At 33.2% G+C, this 27,873-nt stretch overlaps 2 protein-coding genes across 2 annotated transcripts; both read left to right on the top strand.

The window, feature by feature from the left end:
• The first annotated feature begins 135 nt into the window (after positions 1-135).
• LOC113397389 (beta-1,4-glucuronyltransferase 1) lies at positions 136-25,307 on the top strand. Its single transcript, XM_026635703.2, has 5 exons — positions 136-412; positions 671-786; positions 934-1,847; positions 1,927-2,083; positions 24,728-25,307. Exons 2-5 carry the CDS (start codon positions 760-762, stop codon positions 24,947-24,949), a joined length of 1,320 nt encoding a protein of 439 aa, XP_026491488.1. The 5' UTR covers positions 136-412; positions 671-759; the 3' UTR covers positions 24,950-25,307.
• On the top strand, positions 20,536-22,691 carry LOC113397390 (trypsin-like). The gene is made up of 5 exons (XM_026635704.2): positions 20,536-20,899; positions 21,084-21,333; positions 21,655-21,904; positions 22,141-22,290; positions 22,380-22,691. Exons 1-5 carry the CDS (start codon positions 20,851-20,853, stop codon positions 22,524-22,526), a joined length of 846 nt encoding a protein of 281 aa, XP_026491489.1. The 5' UTR covers positions 20,536-20,850; the 3' UTR covers positions 22,527-22,691.
• Positions 25,308-27,873: the final 2,566 nt, after the last annotated feature.

The following is a 27,873-nucleotide window of genomic DNA, read 5'->3' as shown; positions in this document are numbered from 1 at the left end:
ATGTTATTGTTGTATATAAAATAAGGTTATATTTGATTAGCTCTTATAAATAAACCGACAACAACAAATTATAAAATTATCGAGTCTTATTCTTCTGCGCATGATCGAAAGCTGAACATGCGCTCTTAAAGCAGACATTACCACCCAAGTCGGTGTATTTTTACCAGAGAATACATTCTTATTTTATCTATTACTAAATATTGAAATACATTTAGTGTTTTTTTTTAAATGATTTATTATTTACGAAATGTTATATCAGTGTGATGTGGTCAAATGATAATAAGCATTTGAAGTATTAATTGCGTAGAGGTTATACTCTACAAATAAGTGCAGAATATAAACTATCACTGCGAAATATATAAAAAAAAAATATCAACAAATGTCAAATATTAATGAAGAACTGAAATAAGCTGTGAGTATTTTAAAAAAAATAACTGAAAATTGCACACTTTAATATTTTAGTATTGTTCGATTTTAATCGTAATTTTGGGTGTCCTTGCTTGCATTGATTTAAAAAAGACTTATATTTATAACTTATAAAATATTATTAATTATTGAATTAAATATTTGTACGCGATATGAATTTTGTCTTAATTCATGAAAACAAATCTTTGTTTTAATTGTGCTTTCAGTACGAAGCTTTGTTCATTAATATCACTTGCGTTAACAGTTGGGAATATGCCTAGCTGCGAACAGAGATGATGTCAGTCTGAGGCAACCTTTACTGATGTAATGTGAATCTCAAGTTGGCAGCGACCCATGGCGAAGATACGAAGAGACAAGATTGTAAGCTATTTTTTAACTATCTGTACTGTTTGGAGCTTTATTTGTTTTCTTAGTTTTATTTAAAAAAATACTATTTTAATTGTTTTTTCATAGATATGTTGTGGAAAACTTAATGATAGTTTGATGAATGTGTTTTCTTCATTGCAGTGGCGGTGGCGTTGTCAATGGAGTGTGGTGACCCTCGCAGCAATCGCACTTGTCGTGTACAATGCAGTTGCCAACATGTGGCTGCTGAGCCCACAACCCTGTAGCGTGCGGACCACGCCACCTCCCAGCGAGCTACCAACCTGCGAACCGTGCGTCGATACGGCTGCGGTTATGGCTGTCGACGACGATCCTATAGCCAGGCTCGACTTACGACTTGGTCGATGGGACAGCTCTAGATCATATAGGATGTTCGATTATGCCACAGTTGGAGACATGTATGCTGAAGCATCAGCTAATCACCGTGTGTGTTTAGCGACTCAGAGCTCCATAGAAAGATTGCACGAATTACTCAGAGTTGCTGCTCACTGGACAGGACCTATATCGGTAGCAGTATTCGTAGCCGGAGACGAGTTGAGACTTCTGAGGGCATTCGCCACGTGGTTGTTCCGATGTCAGCCGGAAGTGTACGCTCGATTGGCTCTGCACGCCGCTACGCCCGTCGATAGACCAGGAATCCAGGGTAATATGCCTAATTGGGCAAAAAACTGTGAAGCAGCTCCATTGCCTCCGGGAGAAAGAAGAGCGGATACAGTTGCGTGGAGAGCGCGGCATCCTTACCCACAGAATCATCTTAGAAACTTGGCCAGAAGAAATTGCCACACACCTTATGTATTCCTAGTTGATGTGGATATAGTACCGTCTCGAGGAATGGGAGAGGCGCTAGACAACTTTCTGGCAACCGCACCAAAGTGCCCTCTGTGTGCGTATGTCGTACCAACGTATGAATTGGACAAACGCGTAGCGCATTTTCCTGCTAACAAATCGGAGTTACTTAGGCTATCGAGAAACAAATTAGCCATACCTTTTCACAGAAAGGTTTTTATTTACAACCAGTACGCCTCAAACTTTTCAAGGTTTGTGTGGTTTCTGATAATAAACAGATAATTTGCCTTTATGGTATCGACGGAACTTTGAAAATTTGTGTTATTCTAGATGGGAGTCGTCTGGTGGTAACGAAACTCTCGACACTCACATCAGCCACAACGTGACAAACTTTGAATTGTTATATGAGCCCTTCTATGTGGCTCCAGACACGGTACCGGCTCATGATGAGAGATTTTTGGGCTACGGTTTCACCAGGAATACTCAGGTAAGATATGATATATACACATCAGCTGGCTCTGGCGAATTCTTCTTCATGTCAATGTATTAATGTATAATGTATGTAGATAGAAATATTATAATACGTGAAATTGAAACATTATATCAATCAAATATTTATATATCTTTAACGTGCTATACGTTAAAGATATATAAAAATAAATAATGATCAAAATAATAATATTATAATCTGTTATTTGGTTAAAAAATGGTTAATGGCCTTTTCTATCGTGGCCTACTGAGCTCTCTCAATGGCAATCCAGAAGCGTCCATATGTAGATACTCAATTACTGTATTTATGACATTTCTAAAACGAGCTCTGGGCTTATCATACTACTCGCAATACGCTCTACGGCGAAAAAGAGTTATTGGTTAAGATATTACTTGTTATAATAACGTGTTTTTTGATGTAGAAATGGTTTTTATATTAACCACTTCGTACAAAGTCGTCATTAGTTGACGTTATAGCTCATTAGCCTCCATATCGTTTGCCATGACAATTGACATACATATATACATAACCAGGATCACGTCTGGCGGGTCATGCTAGTATAAATATAAATTTTATTAGGAAGACAGACCTGCATTCGTCGCCGTGACGTCAACGTATCCTATTTATGAAGCTGCCTAGTATGTTTACATGAAACCAGAAAAAACTAATAATAATTCTGTTGATGTTTTGATAAAAACATTCCTAAAACACGAGAAGTAAGGATCAACTCGTGTTACCTGTTTCCAACTTTGCAAAGTCGATATTCTTTCTCTTACATTTGAATAATTTTGAAGTTTATCTTAAAACAAATATTAATATGTATACTATTATTCTGAATTTTATTTTATCATCTATTATTGGTAGTATCGTTGGTATTCAAGGTGTAGAGTCGGTATTCGTTGATTTTCTTGTATTATATATGTTTAGTTGTATATGACGTAATGTGATGGTATTACCAGATTATTTTTTCGGTAGTTTCAATATTTTGAACCGTACATACATTCGGTAGAATCTATATGAGTACCGGCTTTTTTGTATCTTATAAAATGACGATTCAAATATATTTAAGTTATTGAAGGATTTATGTTGTTTTAGTAATTAGATTATATCACTATAGATCTAAGTGTCTTGAGTTCGATCCCTGGATCAATATCCTTTAAGATTTTGTCGAGAAAGTCGTTTTTTTCCATCGGACTATGAAAGCGCGCATGAGTCGTGGAGTTAAAAAAACAGACAAAACTCTAAAAAAAAATAGGTTTTCTTATAATAGAGCTCTGTAGGCTTGGGTTTAAATTATCTTAATATACATAACAACTTTATGCCTCTAGTGAATTTATCGAAGATGTTAAATGTTAATAAAACACATTTTTCGTGTTAAAACGATCATACATAATAATGGCTGCTTGGATCTAATGAAAAGACATAATAAAGTTTCATGACGGTAATTGGAATGTTGCCAGTACTGTGAACCACATATATTTGTAAATATGTCTGTGGACCGTCAAACTACGGAAGAGAGGTAAATGTTTCATTTTAATATGGATCACTGTACCTCCGGGTGACCGAAGTTGGCTGACCTCGTTCTAACGAGACATCGCTTTGCTTACGTATACATAATTTTTTTTACGCTATATTTTAAATTAAAGCATACAGTCTTATTATTATTGTCCAATAACAATAAAATTACTTTTTTTGTTTATATTTACAAAAAAGGGAAACGGTTCTTAGTTTGGATATAATTATACTCGTACATATATTTGTTTGTATGTTTAGGCATAACTTCGTCATATCTGTACAGGCTGAATTGTAAAATTGATTTGTTTTATAAATATATATCCAAGCAACGGTCAGTAAATGTCAGCAAAATACCGGCCCAAATTTAAGGAGAAGGACGTATTATATTATTAATTACATATATAGCTAATTAGGAGAAGAGCAATTTCGTGAGTGGATAGATCTATAGGTAAAACTAATTATTAGATTCACAGAACTTGTGTGTGATGTTGATTTGAGAGGATTTTCTTAGAAAAGTCTAATTAAAAAGTAACAAAAACTTGGTGACTATTATGAAAAGTGCCATCTTGGCAACAGCATTAATACGTCACTAATTGAATCCTACCTAGCCTTACTATATTGTTTCGGCTCCGTTAAATAACTAAACCAGGATTGTGCAGTTAGACACGTAGCATCCACACATACTTTCCTCGCATTTAATACGAGTGTTTCGATGTGTTTTAATAAAAAGAGTAATTATACTACGACTGCTTCATTGTGTTTTATATCCAATAGAGTAAGAATATTGCGAGACGTTGAAAATAATAATGCATTATAAAAATTAAAGCTAGTATAACTCGGACACGTACTGAAAACGGTGCAAATTTATAGTGACGCAATATTGAAGTCATAAATTTTAATTTCAAACTGACTCCAAACTATTTTTTCTTTTTATCATAAGACTTTTTTAAAAAGTCGCTGAATATCATCTATGTGAATAAACATCTGACGTCACATAAAATTAGGTCACTGAATATGTGCCTTATAATTAGTGACGTCATGGTTGATAGCACGCCGTGGGAATGAAACGATCGCCTCCTGGATATTTCTTTGTGATATTGAATATATGTAAACCATCACAAATTGAAAAAAGACAAAAAAAAAAACACGCTGAGTTTCTTTTGCCCGTTCTTTTCAGGTCAAGGTATTTTCTTTTCCGAGACGGTGGTAGTGCTTAATTTGACATTTAATAAGTGAATAAAGGAATTTGATTTGATAATTAAAGGTAATATGAACATTTCAGATTTACATATTGATAGGGCTTTTCTGTTTCACCGGCCAGCATTCCTTTGTATTGCTAGGTTTCGTTTGAAGGATAAGTTAGTGTAGTAGCAGACACAAGAGCATACACAGTTCATCTTAAGACCGCGTTGCATAGATATTGCAAAAAGTTGTTTCTACTTCTGATAGTGGCTCTTTCTATCGGGTTGTCTATGTGTTCGTTGACTGACCTCCTCTTTAACAACAAAAATAAGCTTTATTTGCATTAAATCAATTACCAGACGCAATTTTAATTTTATTCAATTTTGAATGACATGGATACAAGCACGTTTCTAAACTTGACACATTACCAGGGCGTTTAACGTTAATTCTGTCCACAAAAAATATCATAAACAAGAGGCCAACGCGCAGCTGGCTGAGAGTTGTTTGTGAAATGCGTTAGAAATAACTGTGGCGGTTGACGTTAACCTGTAAACCTCTTTCGACTAACAGATGATTAATTACGAGTTAAATATTTCAGTCGTTGCTTTAATCGTGCTACTTGTATAAATTTAATAAAACCATTTAAGTGTATAAATGAAATTAATGAAAAGCTTAAACTACATAAATGCACTTACTTTATGTTCCACATTATGTTAAAAACATCCACTTTGGTAAATTATCACATATTTTTTAAGTTTCAGTATATTATATAAAATCAAGAAAAACCTTTGATTGCTAATTGTGTTTTTAAAACTCAGAGGATTATCGGTTGATTTTTGTAATCTATGTCGAAAATGTAAGAAGATCTTTTAGAAAAGCGCGAGCCGCTGATTTACTGTAAAACAAGGCAACAATTAATTATAGTAATGTTAATATTAATATATGATAATGTTGGCGATGTTCCGACCAATTTCGGCTACGGCGAACAATCTCAAGGGAGACCAGTTAGCTACGCAGGAATATTATGCCCAAGTGTTTACGCAGGTACACCCTCTATTCCCTTACTCTCATAATCTGATAGGACGGCAAATCCAACATGCTCGAAAAGGGTGCAGGATCACGTACTTTTCGAGGCACGGTAGTGTATATACTTCCAACTTCCAGACTTCGGTTCGTTACTGAGATATTTCGACAGAGAAACCCAGTTCATTTTCATCAGGCGAACTTATGATTTGAACCCAGGAACACGTGATCTGCAGCCTTATATCTTTAAACCAAAGAACATTTTGTTATAAAGTTATGTTAATATATTGTATTATTATCCAATACTTTATTCACAAAGATTATTACCTCGTATTTTTGGACTTCAATAAAGCCGAAGGAATGGTAGCGGAAAGCGCTTGTCTCTACATATTGTTACTGATGAATATTTACTTTCTGTACTATGTGTTCTGCTGTATAAGTATTGCTAACTGATCTACCATTCGGTGGCCTTATAGTCTTTGAAATGTTTCGGATTTGCCTTGTACGAGCGAACTTTATAACCAAAAAAGTATAAACGATATGTTTTCACAAGACGAGATACCCGATTAGTGTAAGTTGTAATATTGAATGGAGGAAAAGTTTATACGTTTTAATAGTTATATATTTTCTCAAGTTTACTTTGTCACGTATTAAAAACCATATTAAACGATTTGAACCCTATTTTAATAAGTGCTCGGGCAGTGTTCGCCTCGAAATTAATTTACGTAAACATAAAACCATATTTTATCATAAAGACATAAGTATTTTAAGCAATTGCTGATATTTTTGGCTGTGACGTACTTTATCTCATACAATAATGCTATTCGATCCACTGCCAGGAATCTTATTATCAGTTATAGTTTCAAGAATACAAATGTTTAACGAAGGCAAGCATTCGAAATAAACAGTTATTTATCGGAAAGAGAACATTAATACTCGTTCAAATAAATATGTCTCAGCTAGCTTGTTGTTTGAAAAGAGTTGTTCATGATTTTTTATTTAAATTGGCTCGTACAGTATACAGTACCTACATGCCGATTGATATAAATTACGTAATGAGTGTTGCAATGATTAAAAATATCTCTCAGTAATTAAAATATTACTAACATTGAAATGTAAATAGTATAATATTACTAATAATACAATATTTTATTTAAATTAAAATATATAAAGTGTTTATGAGCTTAGAGTGAGTTAATGTTACTTTAAATGTTTGCAGATGCCAACAGGAAACAAATAATTCTTTCATTGTTGTTTATTTTGTTCATGTATGTACCACCTAAATTATTATACTAGTTTTGCGAACGAAACATAATAAATAAATAATAATATAAATCGAGTGAAGGATGTCTATTATCAAGTCGCTTCCGTCCGCCATATTAGATTATTGACGACGTCATTCAGTCTATGACAGTCGTGCCGTTAATGCAAATGTCAGGGGACCTTACGATAGCTGATTGGTGGAGTTGGTTAGACTCCAGATAATGTCACATTATTTGATTAATATTACAGATTATATCGTATATCCAAATAAGATATTTTTTTCGTATCTGACCTATAAATAAACTTTTTTTCCGTCACGACAGCGCGTAATTGGTCACGACATAATTTATAGATGGCGCCACATATTGAAACGCTATCAGATTAATGAGTTTCATTCCAGTCCGGCCTCTGACGTCCCCGTCGCATAAATTCACCCAAAAAACTCCGAATTAAAATTTCTCGGTCCAGATGGAATGGAATTTGGGTCATTTGTATCGTTATTATTATTTTCATAGTTTTAACAATTTACAAAGAAATTTAATTTGGATGGGTTTTTGTGTTTGGGGTTAAGGCTATTCACCCTGGACGTGAACGTTCAACTTAGAACACAAAATGAACAAAATAAAATCGAATCATTAATAAATATATTATATAACTTTATCTCAGAAAAAGGAAGATAAGTTTTTTCTTAATTTATGGTTGCTTTAGTCGTAGACAATGGTAAAAAAACATTTCTTCCACCATAATGCACCGCCAACCGCGCAATATAAAATTTATATGTCCTTTGTGTCTGAAATTATACTGGCTAACTCAACATTGAAACCAGAATACAGTAATACAAAATAAATTAAACCTGTTGGCTGAATAATCTCTGCGTAAGCCTTCGTCGGATTCAGATTGGATTAATAGATTACAGATAATACAGAATGCTATAAATAGCAATCATTTTAATATTACTAAAGTGAATTAGGATTTTGTAAAGAATGAGCTTTTTTTCTATCTTATAATTACATAATCGCAGATATGTCAGACTCATGCCAAGATACACACACCCACGGATTTACTGACACATAAACTACACACACATAGAATCACATATCAAGTTTGGATTAATTTAGATCAATATCTATGGAAACGTTTCTTAAAAAAAAACATATATTTTTATTTACATTTTGTCTAATCATGCTTTACTTTTTGGAGCTGCCTATAGTTTATAAACATTTATTTTTTATTTTTCACATATTATTGGATACAATATATATTACAATATTGATTATACTTAAATTAATTCTTGCAACTCCCTGATCTTGTAATATGCTTACAAATTACAATACAGTTTAATTGATATTCCGTGAGTGAAATTGAAAGTAGAAATTAAAATTAGACCTTGAATATTAAATCTGATCGCGACCAAAGCAATTTAACTTAGAAAACTAGATAGAAATGAACAAAAAATGTACAAGGCAAGCCCCCCTTACGTTAGTCATTAGATGTCGCTCATAATCGTTCCTTTAAATCAGCGAGTATCGTTCTTGTCAATCGAATGTAGGCTAACGATTTATTTCCTTCGTTTTTTTCTCAATCCTACATGATATAATTTTGCTGAACGACCTTCGATCTCTTGGTTCAACCAAAACTCATTAAACCTTTAATTATATTTACTCTGCTTCGGGTTCCTTCTAATAAATTTTATCAAAATCCGTTGTACCTACTCTTCCACGTGTGAATAATTGCACGATCTTTAAATAGCTTCGTGCAATTGTTTCTGCAACACGTGATTAGTTTATTGCACCGCGGGAGCTGCGAAATCGCCTGCATCTCAACCGTCGGTACATATTATGTTATTATGTATACTTATAATCTTACAGGTTATAAGTAACAGGTAACTTACAGGTTAAAATAATATGGTAATATTAGGTTATAAGAATCTCTTAAAAAAAAATTAATAGATTTTAATGAGTTTCTTTTTTGTAAGTACTTTTTATTTAAAATAGATAGGCAGACTCAAAAATGGGCCAGTTGATGATAAGCGGTCACCAAATGGCACCGTAAGAAATATTAACCATCCCTTGCATTGCCAGTGCGTCACCAACCTTGTACCATTAAACTATATGAATATAAACATTCTAGAAGATTGAATATTTCAACTTTTGTATTTATGTATATTCTAATATTTGGTTAAATATTTACATATGTCATTCACATTCGTGAATTTGAAAGTAATAATAAACAAAAGAGAACCTGACTCTTTCTAATTTTAACCTGGAGCATAATGGACAAAACGACGTGAGACGTCGTCAAACGTTAATATTTTTTTCCTAGGAAAAGAAATATCCATTACAGTCTATGTAATATAGTCTCAAATCATCGCAAATGAAGACAAACATACATCTCGCATATAATAATATAAAAAATTCCATTATACAACATGTTATATTGGATGTCTTGATATAATGTAAGCTATTTGCATTTTAATGGATTCCACGTCAGGATAAACATTAGTTTTAAAACTACGGATAATTTTAGAACAAGCGAAGCCACATACTTATTTATAAGACAAGTTTTTAGCGGATAAATGGAAACAGTAGGACAGATTTTTGAATAGTTTAATGTGAAATTAGATAAAATTCAATTTGATGAAGTGAAAGTACTTTGTATTATTTTCAAGGACAAAATCGAGAGAACCGTGTCTTAAAGTAGCTCTATCGTTGTTAGTTGCTAATTTTTATGGCTGCAGATTCCGAACAAGTTGTAACTTCTAATTCCAGGTTAGTATTACGAAGTCATTGAATTTTGCTGGCATGAAATTTTCAGTACCAGACTGGAGACGCAGAGAATGGCATTGTTTAATTTCCTTGACTTGGAATGTACGTAGCCTATGGATCTATGTTTAATCTTCGGTCTTGAAGAATTGCTATTCGATCAAATGAACACGTGGGAATAGAGAGTGCACCTTTGATGCGACAATTATTTTGCACTATCATTCGCAGTGGGCTAGTGCTCCAGATTAGTCGCGTTGGCCGGAACATAGTCAGGAGGATCTTTCATATGGATGTTTCAGCGTGAAACGACTCTGACGCAAAATTAGTTACATTTCGTTTTAAGTTTAGCGAGCTCCTTTTCGTACCTTTCATATTTGAGACCATCACATGTTGTCATGAAATTATTTTTTCTGATTCCATACTCGCAGATTAATAGGGTTTTTTCTTATTATGTTTTTACCGACTGTTCCTTTGTCCACCGTGTCAACGTATATTATTTCAGAAACAATGTACAGCAGAGAAGGCCTAGTGATGAGAACATGTTAATCTGAATCTAAGATAGCCAAACTCAAGGCACTTTCACCAATTTTTTCTTGTTGCCTAATTTGTGTTTGTTATTCAACTGATGGTCGGCTATGAATGAAATCTTGTTATTAGGTTTTCATCTTAAGAGAAGACCAAGCCTTTGAAGCAATTTAATTTCAACATGATTTTTTGGCACTGGGAATCCTAATATTCGGGTATAAATAACGGGAATTCCATTTCTATTTTATTTGACGCGAATCTACATGTGATACGCAAGCGTAATGACATTGTTCCAAATTATGTGAATAAAATTAAAACTTCGTATAAAAAGGAAATTTGTATCGTATTTAAATATTAAGATAGACATGAGTGAATATTTTAGTATTATACAAACAACTAGCGACCCGCCGCGGCTTCGCACGGGTGAAATGCTGATACTAAATATACTATAGAATGTCTTACAACGTTCACAGTTTTTCAGTCATTAGACAATACAAACCACTATTTCCCTGCGTTTTTAATCTGTAATATCTTTGAAAATATCAATTTAAAATAAATGCTTTAAAAGCGCCATATTTATCTATATTAAATTCACAATGTATTTAAGGTACTTAATTGGATAAGGATTGATGCTGTATTCCTTAAAATAGTTTTGGAAAAAAGCCATTATTTCTCGTAAAAAGTTAAGAATAAAAAGTGGTTATTGTGGGTTATCCCTAAGAGACAGACATATACCATCGCTGACTATTTTGAAGACTTTTATAAGGTGTACAATACTATAGTACATTATCTTGATCTATCACATAGGGTTCAGCCAGCGTTTGCAAAGTAAGCGCAAAAAATGATCAATTTTTTAATGTCTAAAATTATCAGTATTTCTCTACTACATTGAGCATGTATTATACATATAAACCTTTCTCTTGAATCATTCAATCTATTATAAAAAAACCGCATCAAATTCCGTTGTGTAATTTTAAATATCTAAGCACACACAGGGACAGACAGCGGTAAACGATTTTTTTTTATACTATGTAATGATGTATATAATGTTGTCATAGATATTTCGAATTCACAGTTGGTGCAGATTTTTGGCACAGTCACGTTTGTAGTTTTCTGTCGCGAACCCTTTAATTATATTTATAGATCTTCATGTCATAGAAACTTTTCTATAAATAGCTTGAAACTAATTTACCCGGCGCAGTGTATGTTTGTAGTCGGATGGAGTTTCTGTTGTACATTACTTCATTGAATTTGATACGGATTTCACCAAACATAATGTTTATTTAAATATTATAGCTATATATATATTACCACAATAATAAATATAGTATAGTATAGTAACTAAAACATTAGAGCAATTTAAATTAATGAATTCTGTAAAGACTTATATTAACTTTATAATGCTTACATAACAATAACGCCTAGATATGCTACAGTATAGCATATGTAGGCGGACGAACAAATGGGTCGTCTCATGGTAAGTGGTCACCGCTGCCCATAGACATTGGCGCCGAAAGAAATTTTAAACTTTCCTTACATCGCCAATGCGCCGCTAACCTTGGGAATCGAGATTTTATGTCTACAATCGTCGAGGTCCCTCGTCGGTCGAGATTCATTATGTCTCGTGGATGCTTAGACGTATGACAACGCACACGTTATTCCTTCCGACGTCGATGATATTCTAATTCGAGGTCTCAGAGGAGGCCCTTAGGACTCCCAACATCTAGCTCGATTAATTTAACTAGCAACCTGCCTAGTGTTAGCGTCCGGTGACGTTGTAGAGGACATTATTACCGACAGTAGTACACAAACCGATTTTTTTATTTATTTCGGATGTTATTCATAAACCGTGAAACATTCAGGTGACAGATGACAGCTGGTCGATACCTTACGTCGAAGTATTTTATGATAAAATAAATAGAAAATTGTATGTAAAGGTTAAAAGAAAAAATAACGTTACTTATATAAGAGTATATAACCCTAACATTATTCGACCAGAATAATTCGGTATTATTAAATCGCACCTGAAACATAACATTTAGAGAAGTACAGGTGAACTAATAAGAATAAACAAAGCCTAATGCTTGCGTTAGCCGCTGATTTACGGTACGACTTCTAGTTGTCTTGTATGCCATCATGGAGCCGTGCCAAGCGATGTTTGGCAGTTGGCACCCGGGATCTATCAGGGAGGTGTTACGCTTCATAACTGTTTTGTTTTGTATTCTGATGATTGATCTTTGCATCATACATTTAAACTCTTAACATATTTTCTTTAAATATCGGTGATTGATTTGGCATTAATAAGAATCAAAACAAACTTTTAAAACAAAATCGTTTTTATAATGTGGTAGCTAATCATAAATCCTCTTTTGTCTAAACTGAATAAGTGAAAACACAACAAAGCTTATAATTATGTAGTTGATTTGTTAATTACAGTACAACAATATATAATTAAGCTAATTGTCCCTTTATCAAAGTGCCATTGCTTTCATTAAACTTTAATAAAACAAGATTAATAAAAGATTGATAAAAACCACAACAGAATAAAAATGGATGAATCAGTTAAGTTACAAGAGTGTATTGTAATATGTCAATGTACCTACTTCTCTATAATACTACCTGACACTGCAGAAATAATCTGTGCCCTTTTGGCAACTCTCAAAACCTACGATGTTATAGTATACAGGTGCAAAAAGGACGTAACTAAATATATTGGAAGATAAAAAACACAATTCTGTTAAGCTTCAAATTATTTAGATTCAAGTGTTTGATTTTCTTATGAATTTAAAATAAATAAATAATAAATATGGCCTATTCCGAGATATATCTACCTACGTAAAGAAAATAATTCGAATCTGATCAGCAGATTTGGTGTGAATCAGTTATGAATATAAACTTAAATACAATAATAAATAAATTACTCACGCTCAGTCTAAACCGGTTGGCCTAACGGCAAGATATTTTGCACAACAGGAATTCCATGCTGAACAAAGGAAGGTTGTTTTAAAAAATCATCTGTTGACCGTTGAACACGGGATGGAAGTTTGCCGTGCCATCGGATTATATGTATTAGGGATACGATAGTGAAATAACTTATTACACAAGAGTATTTTTTAAAACGAATTGTATGTTATGATTTTTATATAAAAATAACATGAATATTATATAATAGTTATCGTAATTTTTTATTCAATTGTGTCGAATACGTTGTATACAGCACTCTAACAGTTTAAGCATTGTGGCGATAGTTAAATTAAATTAAAGTCGCTCGTATGTGTAGTGTTCATTGCATCGTGCCAGCACGTATGAATGATTGCGTGACTAAATATTTACGAGTCAACGGACAAGCAAAGGCACGTTGACACAAAATATGTACTAGACTGAGCACTGAGTAGTAAATTAAACAACTTCATTTGTGACATCGACACGTACAGTGTATTTGTATTATAACGGTTTAATTTTTCATTTGTAACTTTTTAACTCTCCTTCGATCTATGGATGTGATTATATGAAAAGGGACGGAAGTGTGTAACAGAAAATCAGGGCAGCGCGCGCTGTTTGATTTGACCAATGGGCGTACTCGATTCTAACGTTGGCCATTGGATGGTACTAATTCATTTTCCTAAGTGAGATGTCAAATGTTACACATCTTATCCAACGACTGTTAGGTCGTCTTTTTAATATATAGTGAGTGGCTTAATTAATTTTGAAAGGTGATTCACCCAGTATGTTAGGAAAGGGAAATAACACTAAATATTGATATGACTTCAATGTAAGCTGCCAGATAGATTTTAAATCTTTAAAATTTAATCAAAGACATATTTATAATTAAAAAAATATATGTATCATGATATCAGATTAATGTAAATAACTCGAGTGCCTATTTGCGTTAGTTTTTTTTAGGTAGGTTGTCTTACAACTTATAAGGAGTAGATCGTACATCTGGAAGTCCTGAATTCAAATCCCGGATCGGGCTAAAATGTAATTTCGTTTCTGTATCGAGAAATACTCGATCACAGTACCGTTTTTCGGAAAGCCCGTAAAGTCACCAGTCCTTCGTTTGAACTCTTGCCGCCCGTATCGGATTGTTCGTCCCTTCGGACTATGAGAGTTCACTTGTGTTACAAAACGAACATGTGTACTATAATTCGCGTAGTTGCCTAGTCTCTCGAGATACGCCACCTTGGCCGAAATCGGTCAGAATGATGTAATCATTGCTGTTAATAAAGATATTGCATATCAATCCCAATATTATGTTGAGGTGTAAGATTTGTATTGCTTTTCGCTGTCTCGTTAATAACTGTGACTCTGGTTTTATTTGAAAACAAAAAAGTCGTTACCTTTCGTGAGTGTGATTAAATGAAAAAGTCTGTTTCTACGAATTTAATGCGGACTGAATACACGTGCAGATTTTGTCATGACTGTTTTCTTCGCCGCCGAGCAAGATGTAAATTTACAATAGAAAAAAATTAAGCGATAGCTTAATGGTGTATTTCCGAATTTGAACCCGTATCATCCCGTTAAATATCAATATATAATTTTTTACTGTTTTTTATATGGTAAAGATTGGCGGACTACCAAATGGGCCACCTTATTGTAAGTGGTCACCACCGGTGATAAATATTAACCATTCTCTACATCGCCAATTAGCTACCAACCTTGGAAACTGAGATTTTATATCCCTTGTGCCTGTAGTTACACTGACTCACTTAACCTTCAAACAGGAACGTAATAATACTGAGTACTGCTGTTTGGCGGTAGAATATCTGATGAGTACCCAGACGGGCTAGCACAAAGCTCTACCACCAAGTAAATATGATGTTATTATTATTCGTAATGTTTATCGGATTATTGTATTTTGTAATGTGTTACTTAATACTTTTAATGTATTAAAGTTCCTATACTTTATTTATAAACGTAATATGGTTTAACATACAAATATATTCGTCGTAGTTTATTTGCATTCAGCGTAAAACCGTACGGATGTTACAGCGTGTGACGTGTATCCATTTCAGGGGTGCAGATATGGTTTTTGAATAAAAAAAAGTTGTTGTCACTGAAAAATAAAAGTGTTTGAAAAACGACGTTGGTAAAAACAAAATTTTTAGTAGGTATTTTGTAATTATTTCGTGACAATTTATATAATATATTTCCTTTATCATGAAAGTTAAAAAAAAAAAAAGATAAATACGGTTATAAATAAAAAAGTCATTATTTACGCTTTGTTTGTTTAATATTAATTGACATATTTAAAGTATTAATGACTTAACGAGTAATATCGTAATCGTCTACCATTTTAAATATTAGTAAAACTAAAAACAGTCATTGTTTGTATAATATATGTATATAGTGTCTGTCACCCCTGATCATTGTGTACGCGGCGAGGATGCTACAGAAATAGCTCGGTTGGAGAGCGAGGCGGCGTGTATTGCTGAAATTCGATACGGTATGTCGAGACCGCCGTGACGCGCGCTCGGCCGCAGCGTCGCAACGACGCGCGGTATTTCGACGAATACCTTGTCCGCAACGCTTGGCGTTTTCTCGTTTCATTTTAATCATTTTCTTTTTTTTTTTTGTTAATTATTTCATTAATCGAAGGTGTTAATATTTTGAGATGTAAGCCAATACGATATCTGTAACTTGTATTTCTGTAATTACATTGACCACAATGATGTCATATGATCCATCAATATAGATAAAATTTAATGTCTGTGTGTCTGTATTTTATACGTTACTAAATCATTCGTCTGATTATGATGAAACTTTGGAGTTTTGTTCTTTTTAGGAACGAGAAGACTTTTTCTTTGTGTGTCGTTCAATGTAAACGTTTTATTTAGACTCTTAATCTATCCGCGCAAAGCCGGAACAAGTATTAGTGTATTAATATTTATTGTATTATTGTCGTTATAGTAGTAGCTTGTGACTTTTTCAGAACTTTTTGATTAATTTTCTTAAGTTAATAATTTTCACGTCTGCAGTGAAAATTATTACCTTCTAAAATAACATTTTGAGATGTTAATTACATCTATAATTATCTACAATAATTTATCTACAATTATCCGATCAATGGAACTTACCTATGTTGTAAAGAAATGTAAATATATAATTTTTTCCACATCTTTATCTATAAAAAAACTGTAACCGAGCCATGTCTGTACATTGAATATATTTTGTCTTATCCTCATAGTCATTACTTGATATTATCGATACAGAGGTCAAATATGTTTATTATTAAATGCGTATCTGCGTACTTCTTACCACGAAAAATCTTAACGGATTTTTATGTAATTTTGTATGGTGATATTGTTGCCTATGTCAACACCTATTTAATACTTCTTATTGTGAAAAAATGAAGCATTCCCAAGGGAAAATATAAAATATGGTTCGAGCAAAAATAAGTTTTTAACTTTCGTATATTATGATAAAAAAATAATTTGCGAAACCGCGGGGCAGTTAGTTATTAATATGTATAATACAAGTCAACGCGTATAAGATCATTTTACTATGTGGTTGGACTTTGTGCAAGCCCATCTGAGGAGGTTCAGTAAGGTAGGTACCCGTGGCCGTGGTACCCTGGGTGGGTCAATCGGGGTTGGTTGTTTCCGTACCTACTAAAAACGCTGCGAAAGCCGTCTTGGGCACGGATCGAAGTGGCTGCGGGATCGTGGTGGACCACCTTACAAGTCGGTCACGATCTGTCTCTTAGGCAGTGTGTGAGCTTGTGTGTGTATATTATCGAATAGTCTTGTAGCCGTTAAATCCCCGTGAATGTTAAAATACTGCAATCACATTTTCCTTCTATTAAAAATAATACGGATATAAATAAGGAGGCATGTTTTGTCTTGGGAAATCAAAAACTTTAGAAAACTCTTACATTTTGTAGTATTGTCATAATAAAGAAAACAAAATCTTTTATTATAGCTATTCAACGACCGTCCGTTATACTTACCTCAGTATTTTATTTATTTATCAATAAGTAATTGACATAATGACTCTTTTATAAGAATGGTTTCTTTTGTTGTTCATATTCGTGGTTTTAGAAACTATTTCAGCATTTGACCCAGCTTTGTTACAGTTTATATCTTACAGGTCTAAAGTACGAGCGGAAGCGTTTATAATTATTTGTTTGAATAATTATGTTTTTTCAACTGGTCTAGTGGCTAACTCATAAGGTAGTATTATGAAATCCAGGGTTCATAAACCAAGTACAGAATATCTTAGTTCTAAAGGTTGGGGGCGCATTGGAAATTTAAGGAATGGTTATTTCTTACAACGCCAGTAGACATTTCTATCGGTGGTGGTGACCACTTACCCAGGCGACCTATTTGTACGTCGACTTAATTATTATCAAAAAAAAAACCGAAATTGATCGTGACAGTATTTCAGTATTTATACCCATAAATTATAACACCTCGTCTTATTGCCTGCACTGGTGACAGGAGGGCTGGTTCGTTTTTAGCCCAGAGGATCGGAATTGCGATTCAACGGGGAAATGCTTCTAGCATTTTTCCCAATATTCCACTATTTAGAATTCATATTTATATATATTTAAGGACGTAATGTTAATAATTCTTATGTAAATCAATAAACAAGTGTAATTCCCTCATTGTATTGAATCTGATCACTTATATAAAAACAAATTCCATTTACTTGGGCCGACACGGTCCGTTGGCGGGTGAAGGTCGATTAATCATCGATTTTATTCATAGATCGATGCGAAAGTTATCACCTGATTTCTGTTTATAATAATCTGGAAAATCGATTAAATTACATCGAAAAAATTTAGTAAGTGACCCATTGAGGAGTGCGGCTCTTATGGAGAAGGCTTAGACATTATCACTATCTTGCACCCGTGCGCGGTGTATACACACGGAGCAGAATTTTATCCATACATGTAGGGTTTTTGCTTCAAAACCGCAGGTTTTCCACAAGTACAAAATTAATTGTAAACACTAATTAATTCAATACATCAAATTCAGTGGCGCTTGCCTGTGTTTGAATACGCGACCATCGCTTAAGATCCACGTGATTTGTCCACTGGACCACCTCATCTTTCTGAATTTATTACACTGAATTAAAATTATATTTTCGACCCAATTTATTTTAAGCTTTTGTAACAATTTTCAACGTAGGCAAGTAAATAAATGTATGCAACAAACAAACAGGCTATGGAGTCGATTTTCACAAGCGAATGAGACTCGACTAAATTAAAGGAACACATTTTTCCATTGAATATTTCCCAGTGTTTCTTAAGAAGCAAACGATTAGAAATCTCATAAAACGTGGAATGTTGCAAGCGATATAATTATTTTCAGACGTCCGCCGAACGGAAGAACTGATACTAAAAATAATAAAAAGTCGGTTTTGTGCCAATCCGTCTGTCGCGAATTTACCATTTCGCAGGAAATCTTTCGAAATATCCTCTCGTTAGAACTGATTGGATGTTTCAACGGATTGTTAACTAAGCTAATCACGGTACTTTTTCTTTATCAACGGCCAGATTGCTCAAAAGATCCGAAATAATACAGGCGAAATAAATTTTAGTGATCATTTCGTATTGATATTATTTTCCATTTTAAATTTCGAATAAATATTTGAGACGCCATTTGTAATTATTTACTTTCTCGTTACAGCTATTTGATGAGGTTTTTAAAATAGTAAGATAGAAAGATACTCATTGAAAAGAATATTACTTCCTTGTATATATGAGGTTATATATTTTTAAATCGTATAAATTTCTCTATTTTCTTGAATTTTGATATTTCTATTGGTTTTGTTGATGTTTACTTAACTTGTAAGATATATCGTTTTGCTATTAATGTCAATATTTGAATTGTACTGAATCAACTTTTAGATAAAAGATACATTTAGCTCAATGGTATACATCCGGGCTCCGGGCTGTGTTATAGTCGAAAGAGGGACTTCCTGAGTCGGCATATTTGTATAGCTTTATTCATAGTGCAGTATTTTATTAAATAAAATTGTAAAACTACTACCAATATTGATATTTATTATTATATATTAATATTAAATCGATATATTAAAATATTAAATAAAAAGCGACCATTATATATTTTAAGATTATACTAATCTGTATAAACATACATTATATATGAATATACATTATGTTGGGTGGTTGGGTTACAGGCGCCACGCACCACTCAGTTATATTATCGCTAACATCTCATCATCGAACTTTATTTCAATGAGCGTGTGTATTTACAGGCAAAAGGGACACAACGTTTTAGATCCCATTTTTAGCGGCGTCTAGAATATTAATAAATTGTCAATGTTACATTTGCCGTCTACCTGCTGTAAATTAAAAAAAAAAACAACAAATATATTTGCATGAAGTTTTGCGAGTAATAATTATTGGAGATGAATGAAACATATATATTTCAGACAGTTTACTGATTTCAGTCCGCTCTGATGTATTTTTAATAATCCTCAAATGCTGGTTCACGAGATGTAAGCTGATCTATTTATGTTAGAAACGTGTGAAACATGACGTTAGAAATGACGACACGTTGTGACGACAATCGAGTGTATTTGAGATGTAAAATTCCGTGTACCAAAAACTATTCGATAAAATTTAGCGTTCGTTTTTTTTTAGAATTTGTACACAAACATTAAACGAAACTGTATACGTGCACCTGACATTTTTTCAAATGGTGATATTCATAATTTATTTAGATAAAGTACCTTTATATATCTATACTAAAAGTTTAAATGCGAAAGTAATTCTGTTTGGTACCCTTTCACAGTTAAAACAGTCAATCGAATTTGATGAAATTTTGTATGAAATAAGTTTAAAGGGAGTAAAAAGTAACCTGTACTTTTTATACCTAAAACCTACAACCGTCCTTAAACGCAGGTGAATCGGCAGGCGAAATCTATTTTATCACAATTGCAGATTAAGTTGAAAATAAGAACCTGCAAATGACTCCCAGCCATGGTGTAGGTCTTCCTTCGAGGAGAGAGTTTTGAGAATTTTCACCACGCGGCTTCAATGCGGCTTGGTGGAAATACGACATGTGTTTGAGCTATGCAGGTTTTCTTTCAACGCCGAACACGATATCATTTATAAATACAAATTGAAAGGTACGAATAGGTATATTGAATTGTGATTGCGCTTTCAAAAATGAGATGATTACAAAATAATCGTCAGATTCATTAAAACAGAAAGTAGTCTTGTTATAATAGATTGGTAACTTGTAATCTTCGATATATATATTTTTCAATATAAATTTAATAAAAAGACCTTGAATACCAATTTAGGTGACAAATTGAAAATCATTGTTTCCAACGGTGGATATATAATTTAGCCGAAATTAATTTATCTGCAAACGAAAGGTCGCGACCGTGGCTCTAGAGTAGCGTGAGAAATTTTCGATTGCGGTCAAACTTATTTTGCAATCTGTGGCTTGGGACCTAGCCGTAGTCGCTCCAGCTCCTACAGCTCCAGTTAATTGTTAGCTGTTCACCTGCTCCGAGATGGCTTGGCCAATTTTATGGCTACTTCTTACCATAGCACATTTTGTAGGTAAGTGCTTTTTGTTTTAAATAGTTGCTTCTATCTATTTTTATTATTTATCTTAGATTTTCCCATTGAATAAAGATGTACGCTAATAATTATCGAATTTTTAACTCTTATTTGAAACTATTTCAAATTAATTAATTTTCGGGAATTGTTATTTGGTTACTTTTTACGTAAATTATTATTGTAGATCCCCAACAAACAACTGCGGGGGAATGTTGTTCTGATGATCAAAATACTGAGGTGGCAGAGAATGAGGTACAAGAAGTGGAGTTGGCAGCCGCTTGCCCTGAGCTCAGTGAACAAATCATTGGTGGTAGGCCGAGTTCGATAACCAGGCACCCGTATCAGGTGTCTATGGTGATGAACGGAAACTCTTTCTGTGGTGGTTTTATAATTAGCAGAGATTATGTTCTCACAGCGGCACATTGTGTGCAAAAGTAAGTTATATTAAACTTGTATGCTTACGAAGTTTTTGTGTACCCTTAATAACTACAGTAATATATTTCTATTGGATTCAGTTCTTTTAGCAGGCTTTTTCTTACTCGTTTTAAGTAATCTTGTTTTAAGTTTTTCAATTATGTCAAATTCGACGTGTGATTATTGTGGTGATGAAATTGTCAATTAAATTTAAAATTTGGGTGATCGTTTATCTATCATTAAGAAACGTTGACATTAATTACTTTATTATTATTATTATTTATACATATAATTATTACGTAAATAGTTTTTTATACGTATATTTTCTTAAATATCTATAGCACAGCCCCAGAAGCAATTCGATTGCGAGTGGGCAGTACACGACGAGACTCCGGAGGTCGCATCGTCAGTGTGTCTGCAGTCACCGTGCACCCTCAATACGGGCAGCCACAGTTTGACCATGACATTGCTGCATTGCGACTTTCACAGCCACTAGTTTTTGGGCCAGCAATCCAACCTATTAGACTTCCTCGACCTCGTCAAGCTGTACCGCTTGTGCGATTAACTGTTACTGGCTGGGGACTTACTGCTGTAAGCTAATTTTATTTATAATTCTATTCTGCGTTGTTCTATATGCGTCTAACACAAAATGGATGTTTTTCAATAAGGCATTTTTCAAGGTATACCTGAATTTCAGAATGTCTTATATTTTTATGTATTATTCTGAGATTAAAGTTTACATTACACTCCCCAGTTATTCATTCCCCAGTTAAGCCTAGCTAATTGATTCGAGCTATTAAATCGAATAATAAATTATCGCTTTCTAGCCGGGAGGGCGTAGAATTCCAAGGACAATGATGGAAGCCAATGTACCAGTTGTTCCACACTGGTTATGTAGACTTTCATACGGAGACTCGCTCACGAGAAATATGTTTTGTGGGGGGCACTTCCTAATCGGAGGCGTATCATCATGTCAGGTAAAAGACTGAAACAAAAATAATAGAATGAAAAGTTCTTCAAAATCGGATTTGTTTCTTATTGGAATAATTTTATATTTTCATTTAAGGGTGATTCTGGCGGTCCAGCAGTTTTCAGAGGAACCGCTTTTGGTGTTGTATCGTTTGCTAGAGGATGCGCTCTGCCTTTGTCGCCGACCGTCTTCAGTAACATAGCCTCTTTACGAGACTGGGTCACACAGACTACTGGAGTTTGATCGTCACTCTGAAATGAACTTTATACCAGTGCAAGAGAGTTTAAAATAGCATGAGAGTGTCTGTGATATAAATAAAGAACAAATATTTGAGCTCGTACGCCTGTTCTGTTTATCGACTGTTTTTATTTATTTTGTTACATTTAAAAATAAAGCTTACATAATGAACATTTTTTTCTTTACTATCATCCCAACCGAATTAAATTCTCGCGCCTTCTGTAATCTGTTATACGATAAATTTTAATTTAAAAGTAAAGTTTCAATAACTCCTGAATAGTGTATCCTAGGTAATGTTCCGTTAAGTTACTTGAATCACAAATTGCGAGGCAATAGATTGTTTTATTTAGTTTCTATTTTACAAACATATGTTCTTTCTCCCAACTTTAATAAAACCCGTTTTACTAATATAATAGGATCTTCCTTTATCATGGTCTTACCGAATTAATTAAAGTAAATACTTAAATTTTTAGACAAATTTGATGCACTTAAAATAAAGTATAACGCGTCCCAGTTTAAATTTCACAATAATTACTGCTGTCAGATTAAACTTATTTTTTGTTTCAAAATAAGTTTGTCGTAATTATTTTGAAGTAATGCATGTGATTATTTTTCTATTAATAATAATGATACAATATTAACAGCCAGTACGTGTCCCACTGCTGGGCTAAGGCCTTTTCTGCCTTTGACGATAAGGTTTGGAGCATATTCCATCACGCTACTCCAATGCTGGTTGGTGGATACATATGTGGCAGAATTTCGTTTTTCTTCACCGTAGAGCACGAGATGAATTATAAACACAAATTAAGCACATGAAAATTCAGTGGTGCTTGCCTGGGTTTGAACCCGCAATCATCGGTTAAGATGCACGCGTTCTAACCACTGGGCTATCTCGGCTCTAATAATAATTATATGCAGATATTAATTAAATACTTTGAAATGTATAATAGTTAACAATTGAGTATCTAGTTAATTGTTTTCGGCGGGATCAAATTTGATAACCACTTGACGTTTTAATAAAATCGCCAGAGTAGCACTATTATAAGCACATTTGACAAGGTAACACCTTGCAATTTTTTTTTTTTGTGTGTATATCAAAAGAGGTTTCGAAACTGCCAAGGAGTGTTGTTACAAGTTTATGTATAGTTCTAGATATTCTACAAAGATGTTTAAACATTAATTATAGTATGAGTCAAGGGTATGACCAAAGTCCAATATGACTCGAATTACACCCAAATACAGGGTTGCTCTACCCTATAGTAGATGATGATGATGATGATGATGATGATAGAGTGATAAATGGCTCCATATATTAAACTTTATTTCTATATTCAGCCGTAAGATATAACAAACTTATAGCTATAGCCCTAATCATAGTCACAAAACGTGGAACAACATCTCAGATCCTAGAGGCACCACTTATCGGATGACCCCCTTGTTCATTCCTTGTTATCAATAGAATAAATGAAATAATATATTATACAATTTATATATAGTTACTTATTCTCTTAACATATGTTCCAATTAAAACATAAATTGTTCAGATTCAAACGAATTCGTACAATATTCTACTTGAAGTAGAATATTCAAAAGCAATAATTCGTGTTTTATTCTAGTAGGCTTTTACGAGCTCTTTTGAATCGACAAAATGGTACCGTTCACAGAAAAACTACGTTTTTAACGAACCTTTTTATACACCGGAGGATTTTAATGAAATATTAAACGTGTGCTGGTTTATTACGTTATGAGTTTAAAATAAAGATATTTTTGAGAATAAAAGTTCAAAGAGTTACTCTTGGCATACGTGTTGTTAGTCAAAGTTAATATTCAAGGGTGAAACTTGTAATTAATTATTAAAAATCTATCACCGGTTCGGAAAGAATGGCAATGGTTTACGATCTGCCTAGCGGTGTAAGAAGACGCAGAATCGATCCTGACCCATTGGGCTATAGTCGTCCCCACTCCTAACACAAGTGATAAGCTTAAAAGGCGGGGTAAATATATATGTAATAGGGAGAATATTAGGAACTCCTTTATTAATTTGGGGCATTGCTACTATATTTAAAAAAAAAATGATTATTATGGACCGGTATCTTCTCCCATTATTTGCACTATTAGTGACCTACTAGGTTGTGTCTAATGTCCACTTACGAATTATAATATATATTTTATTAATAATGAGTTATAATGGTTTTTATTGTCTCTAGGTTTACGAGATGTTCCTGATCGGATATCAATTCAAAGTACTCTCTCCAATCTTTACAATTCACTGGGGCCTACAGGCGCGGAGGACGCGCCCTCTTTGGAGGGAGAAACAGAACGAGAAAAACCGTAAACACTTCGAGACTTTCAAAAGAGAATTGTACGCGAGGTATAGGAGGGACCCTCTTCATTTACTGCGAAGACCTCAGCAGGCGAAAAAAACATAGGCTTCGCAAGGCCGTGCTTCAATTGCCGGCCTTGTCGTCATACTAGCCATTGTACTTAGACTTTTCTAACATTACATTCTGATGTTATGTTCAAGAACGGCTAATGGATTCAATGAATACAGTGCAGTGACCTAAGGTGACTATAGTCTGTAAGAAATTTCATTTTAATTTAAATTAACGTAAATGTTATTGAATAAGTTATTTAGGTTTAATTAATGTACATAATTTAGAATAAATTTTAACAGGTGAAAAACTTTTTGAACGAAATAACAAAGCCCATTCGAATAGAATTTGTAAAAACAGGAAACCTTGGTTGAAATAACAGTCGAAAATTTCGAATATATATTTATGAAAAAATAATACCAGATACAATTGTTAGTTAGAGACGAATTTCGAGTTCGAGCGTTCCGTGGGTTACCTAGCTGGGTGCCGAGTAGAACATGTGGCAGAGGTAGAAACTTCAGCAGTTATCCTTGCAATGCGAATCGATACTCACCTTTACTTTGTCGTGTTCACAGAACGTTCAGCAGATAATGGTTCAGGTGGTACTGGTATACCATAAGCTCTTGAAAGTGTGAACGTATTTTTGTTGGTACTAATTCAAATGAAAAGGCTCAAAGACACTTCCACTTTATTTCTTAAAGTACCGACATAATGCTTGCTGAGATTTTTAAGAGTTAATTTTTAAATAGGCCTAAATTAACGCACTTTAAAAGTTATGTAAATATAGATTGTTATTGAGGTCATATAGAACGGTCTAGATTTAGTTCCTCGATATTTTTACGTTTCAAATAGTTTTAGATTTAAAGCACAAAAATCGCTGAAAGACAATGTTTATTTTAGTTTCTTCGAAATAGTAACATGTCCCGTTAAAATGGTACGTTTTAAGCGAAGAGAGAAGAGTTTTATTTTGGTTATTGTTTGTTTTTTTAATGGTTTTAAAAATACATTAACGAACTTGTCGTACTTACTTGATATTATGGGGCTATCAGGTATTATGACGTGGGTAACACCAGCACTTTACCGTCTGCGAAATGTTATCATAATAATTACTTCTCAATTTCAATAAAAAGTTTAATTTAATGTTATTAATAACAAACTTTAACATTACTCTGTTATGTATTTGAAATTTAAATTTAAAAATCACCTTATAAATGTCGACGCTATGTTCAGTTAACGAGGTTGAAACTTTACCTTTAAACAACAAAAAACAATTTAATTAATATTGCATTAAATTTATATTTTTTCTTAAAAAAAAATATTTTTGTATAATGTACAAATACATGAAATTATCACATCAACTTTTTAAATTTGAAGCGGATGAAACTTCACTTATGTAGAAGTATTATTTATTATACACTAAACATATACCTTCTTCTAAACGCGTTGCATCTTCTGGTGGTAGTTTTATCTATATTGGTTAAGTAGGCACACTGCTGCTTACTTAACACTTGTTTGTATAGATGCTCGGTGAGCATAAATATCTTTATTGATTAAATTGGTCGATTTGTTGATAGGTTAAAATAATTTAAATTATTTAATTATGCAAGAAATTCGAAAAACAATTGCGGATTACATTAATTCAACTACTTCGTTAGATAAGTTTTACGATTACCTATGTACACGATATGAGCAAATGCAATATAAAATTTTATTATTTCTGTAAATATTTAATTTTTAATAAATGATAGAATTGATACTCAATTGTTTTTTGACGACTATGAATAAATCGAAATTCTATTAATAGATCCGTGTATTGTTGATTTATTCAATTGTGTATTACTGGTTTGTATGAGTTTCTCTTCTGTATTCAATTTCTGCTACCGCAGAATAAACGGTTGTTGATATGCTTCGTAAATGTGCTATTAATATTTCCGTAATGTTGATATCAAAATGGGATTGAAGCAAACAGAGATAATTTGTAAGATAATTTGTATATACGAATGCACAACAGGTAATTTGGAGAGCAATGAAACTAAAAGGATTTACTCGTCGAATCAATTGTGAGAATGGTGTGTATTTCTTGTCCAGAAGAGAGAGACTTTAGCAAAATAAAGAAACCTAGTAATCGAGTTTTCATTTAAGATCGGGCTCAATCGCTTGAAATTGAGAGTTTGCAATTATTGCATAAATGGTGCGTCGTACGAAAAAAACTAAATTATTTTTCCGATTAGTTTTACTTGAAAATCTTTTTGATATCATTCGATTAAACACAGTCAGCAAAATTTTTATTTTGCATCTCCAACTCCAACCCAAACACAACAAAACACACTTCATTGCACACTTATTATATTTCAATAGTAAAATCTAATATTTCGATGTTTTTAACTTTTGAAGTCCTCTTTCTTGGAATGAAACGGTTAAATTTTATTTGGACTAAAGAACCGATACCGTTCAATGTCTACGATCGAAGTAAACTATAACAGTATCTGGTGCGATTAAAGTTTTGGGTTACTTTACTTTTTTAACAATTTAAAGTGAAATTAAATATTATACATTTGTTATGATATTTTTGTGCACAAAAGTATTATATAGTATATAGATAAGTACGATAGTCATATGATAGGTTTAAGAACCTTATGTGAAGTTAATTATCTATGTTGTTATAGACTTAAATGTTGTATGACTAGATTAATTTTGTAAATATACTCAAACTAAACAATAACATTGTTAGCCTCATTATGTTCAAATTTTATGTAGTCTATATATATGTTGTAATTGTCTTTATAGTTGCGTTATATATGTCGCAGTCGCACGTCAATTAGGCATTCAATGAAACGCCTAGCCACTTTACTAAACAAATTCAGGCCACTGGTTGAACGGCGCCTTTTAGTAAAGTGTCTAGGCAGTTAATTAAAAGACTAATTTAACCATTTGGCTGCGACATATATATTAATTATTTACGAGCAGTTATGATATTCAAG

The sequence above is a fragment of the Vanessa tameamea genome, chromosome 3 (assembly GCF_037043105.1).
Source record: "Vanessa tameamea isolate UH-Manoa-2023 chromosome 3, ilVanTame1 primary haplotype, whole genome shotgun sequence".
Classification (NCBI taxonomy): domain Eukaryota; kingdom Metazoa; phylum Arthropoda; class Insecta; order Lepidoptera; family Nymphalidae; genus Vanessa; species Vanessa tameamea.
The sequence above is the reverse complement of the archived record's forward strand: the minus strand, read 5'-3'. Positions and strand labels throughout refer to the sequence as shown.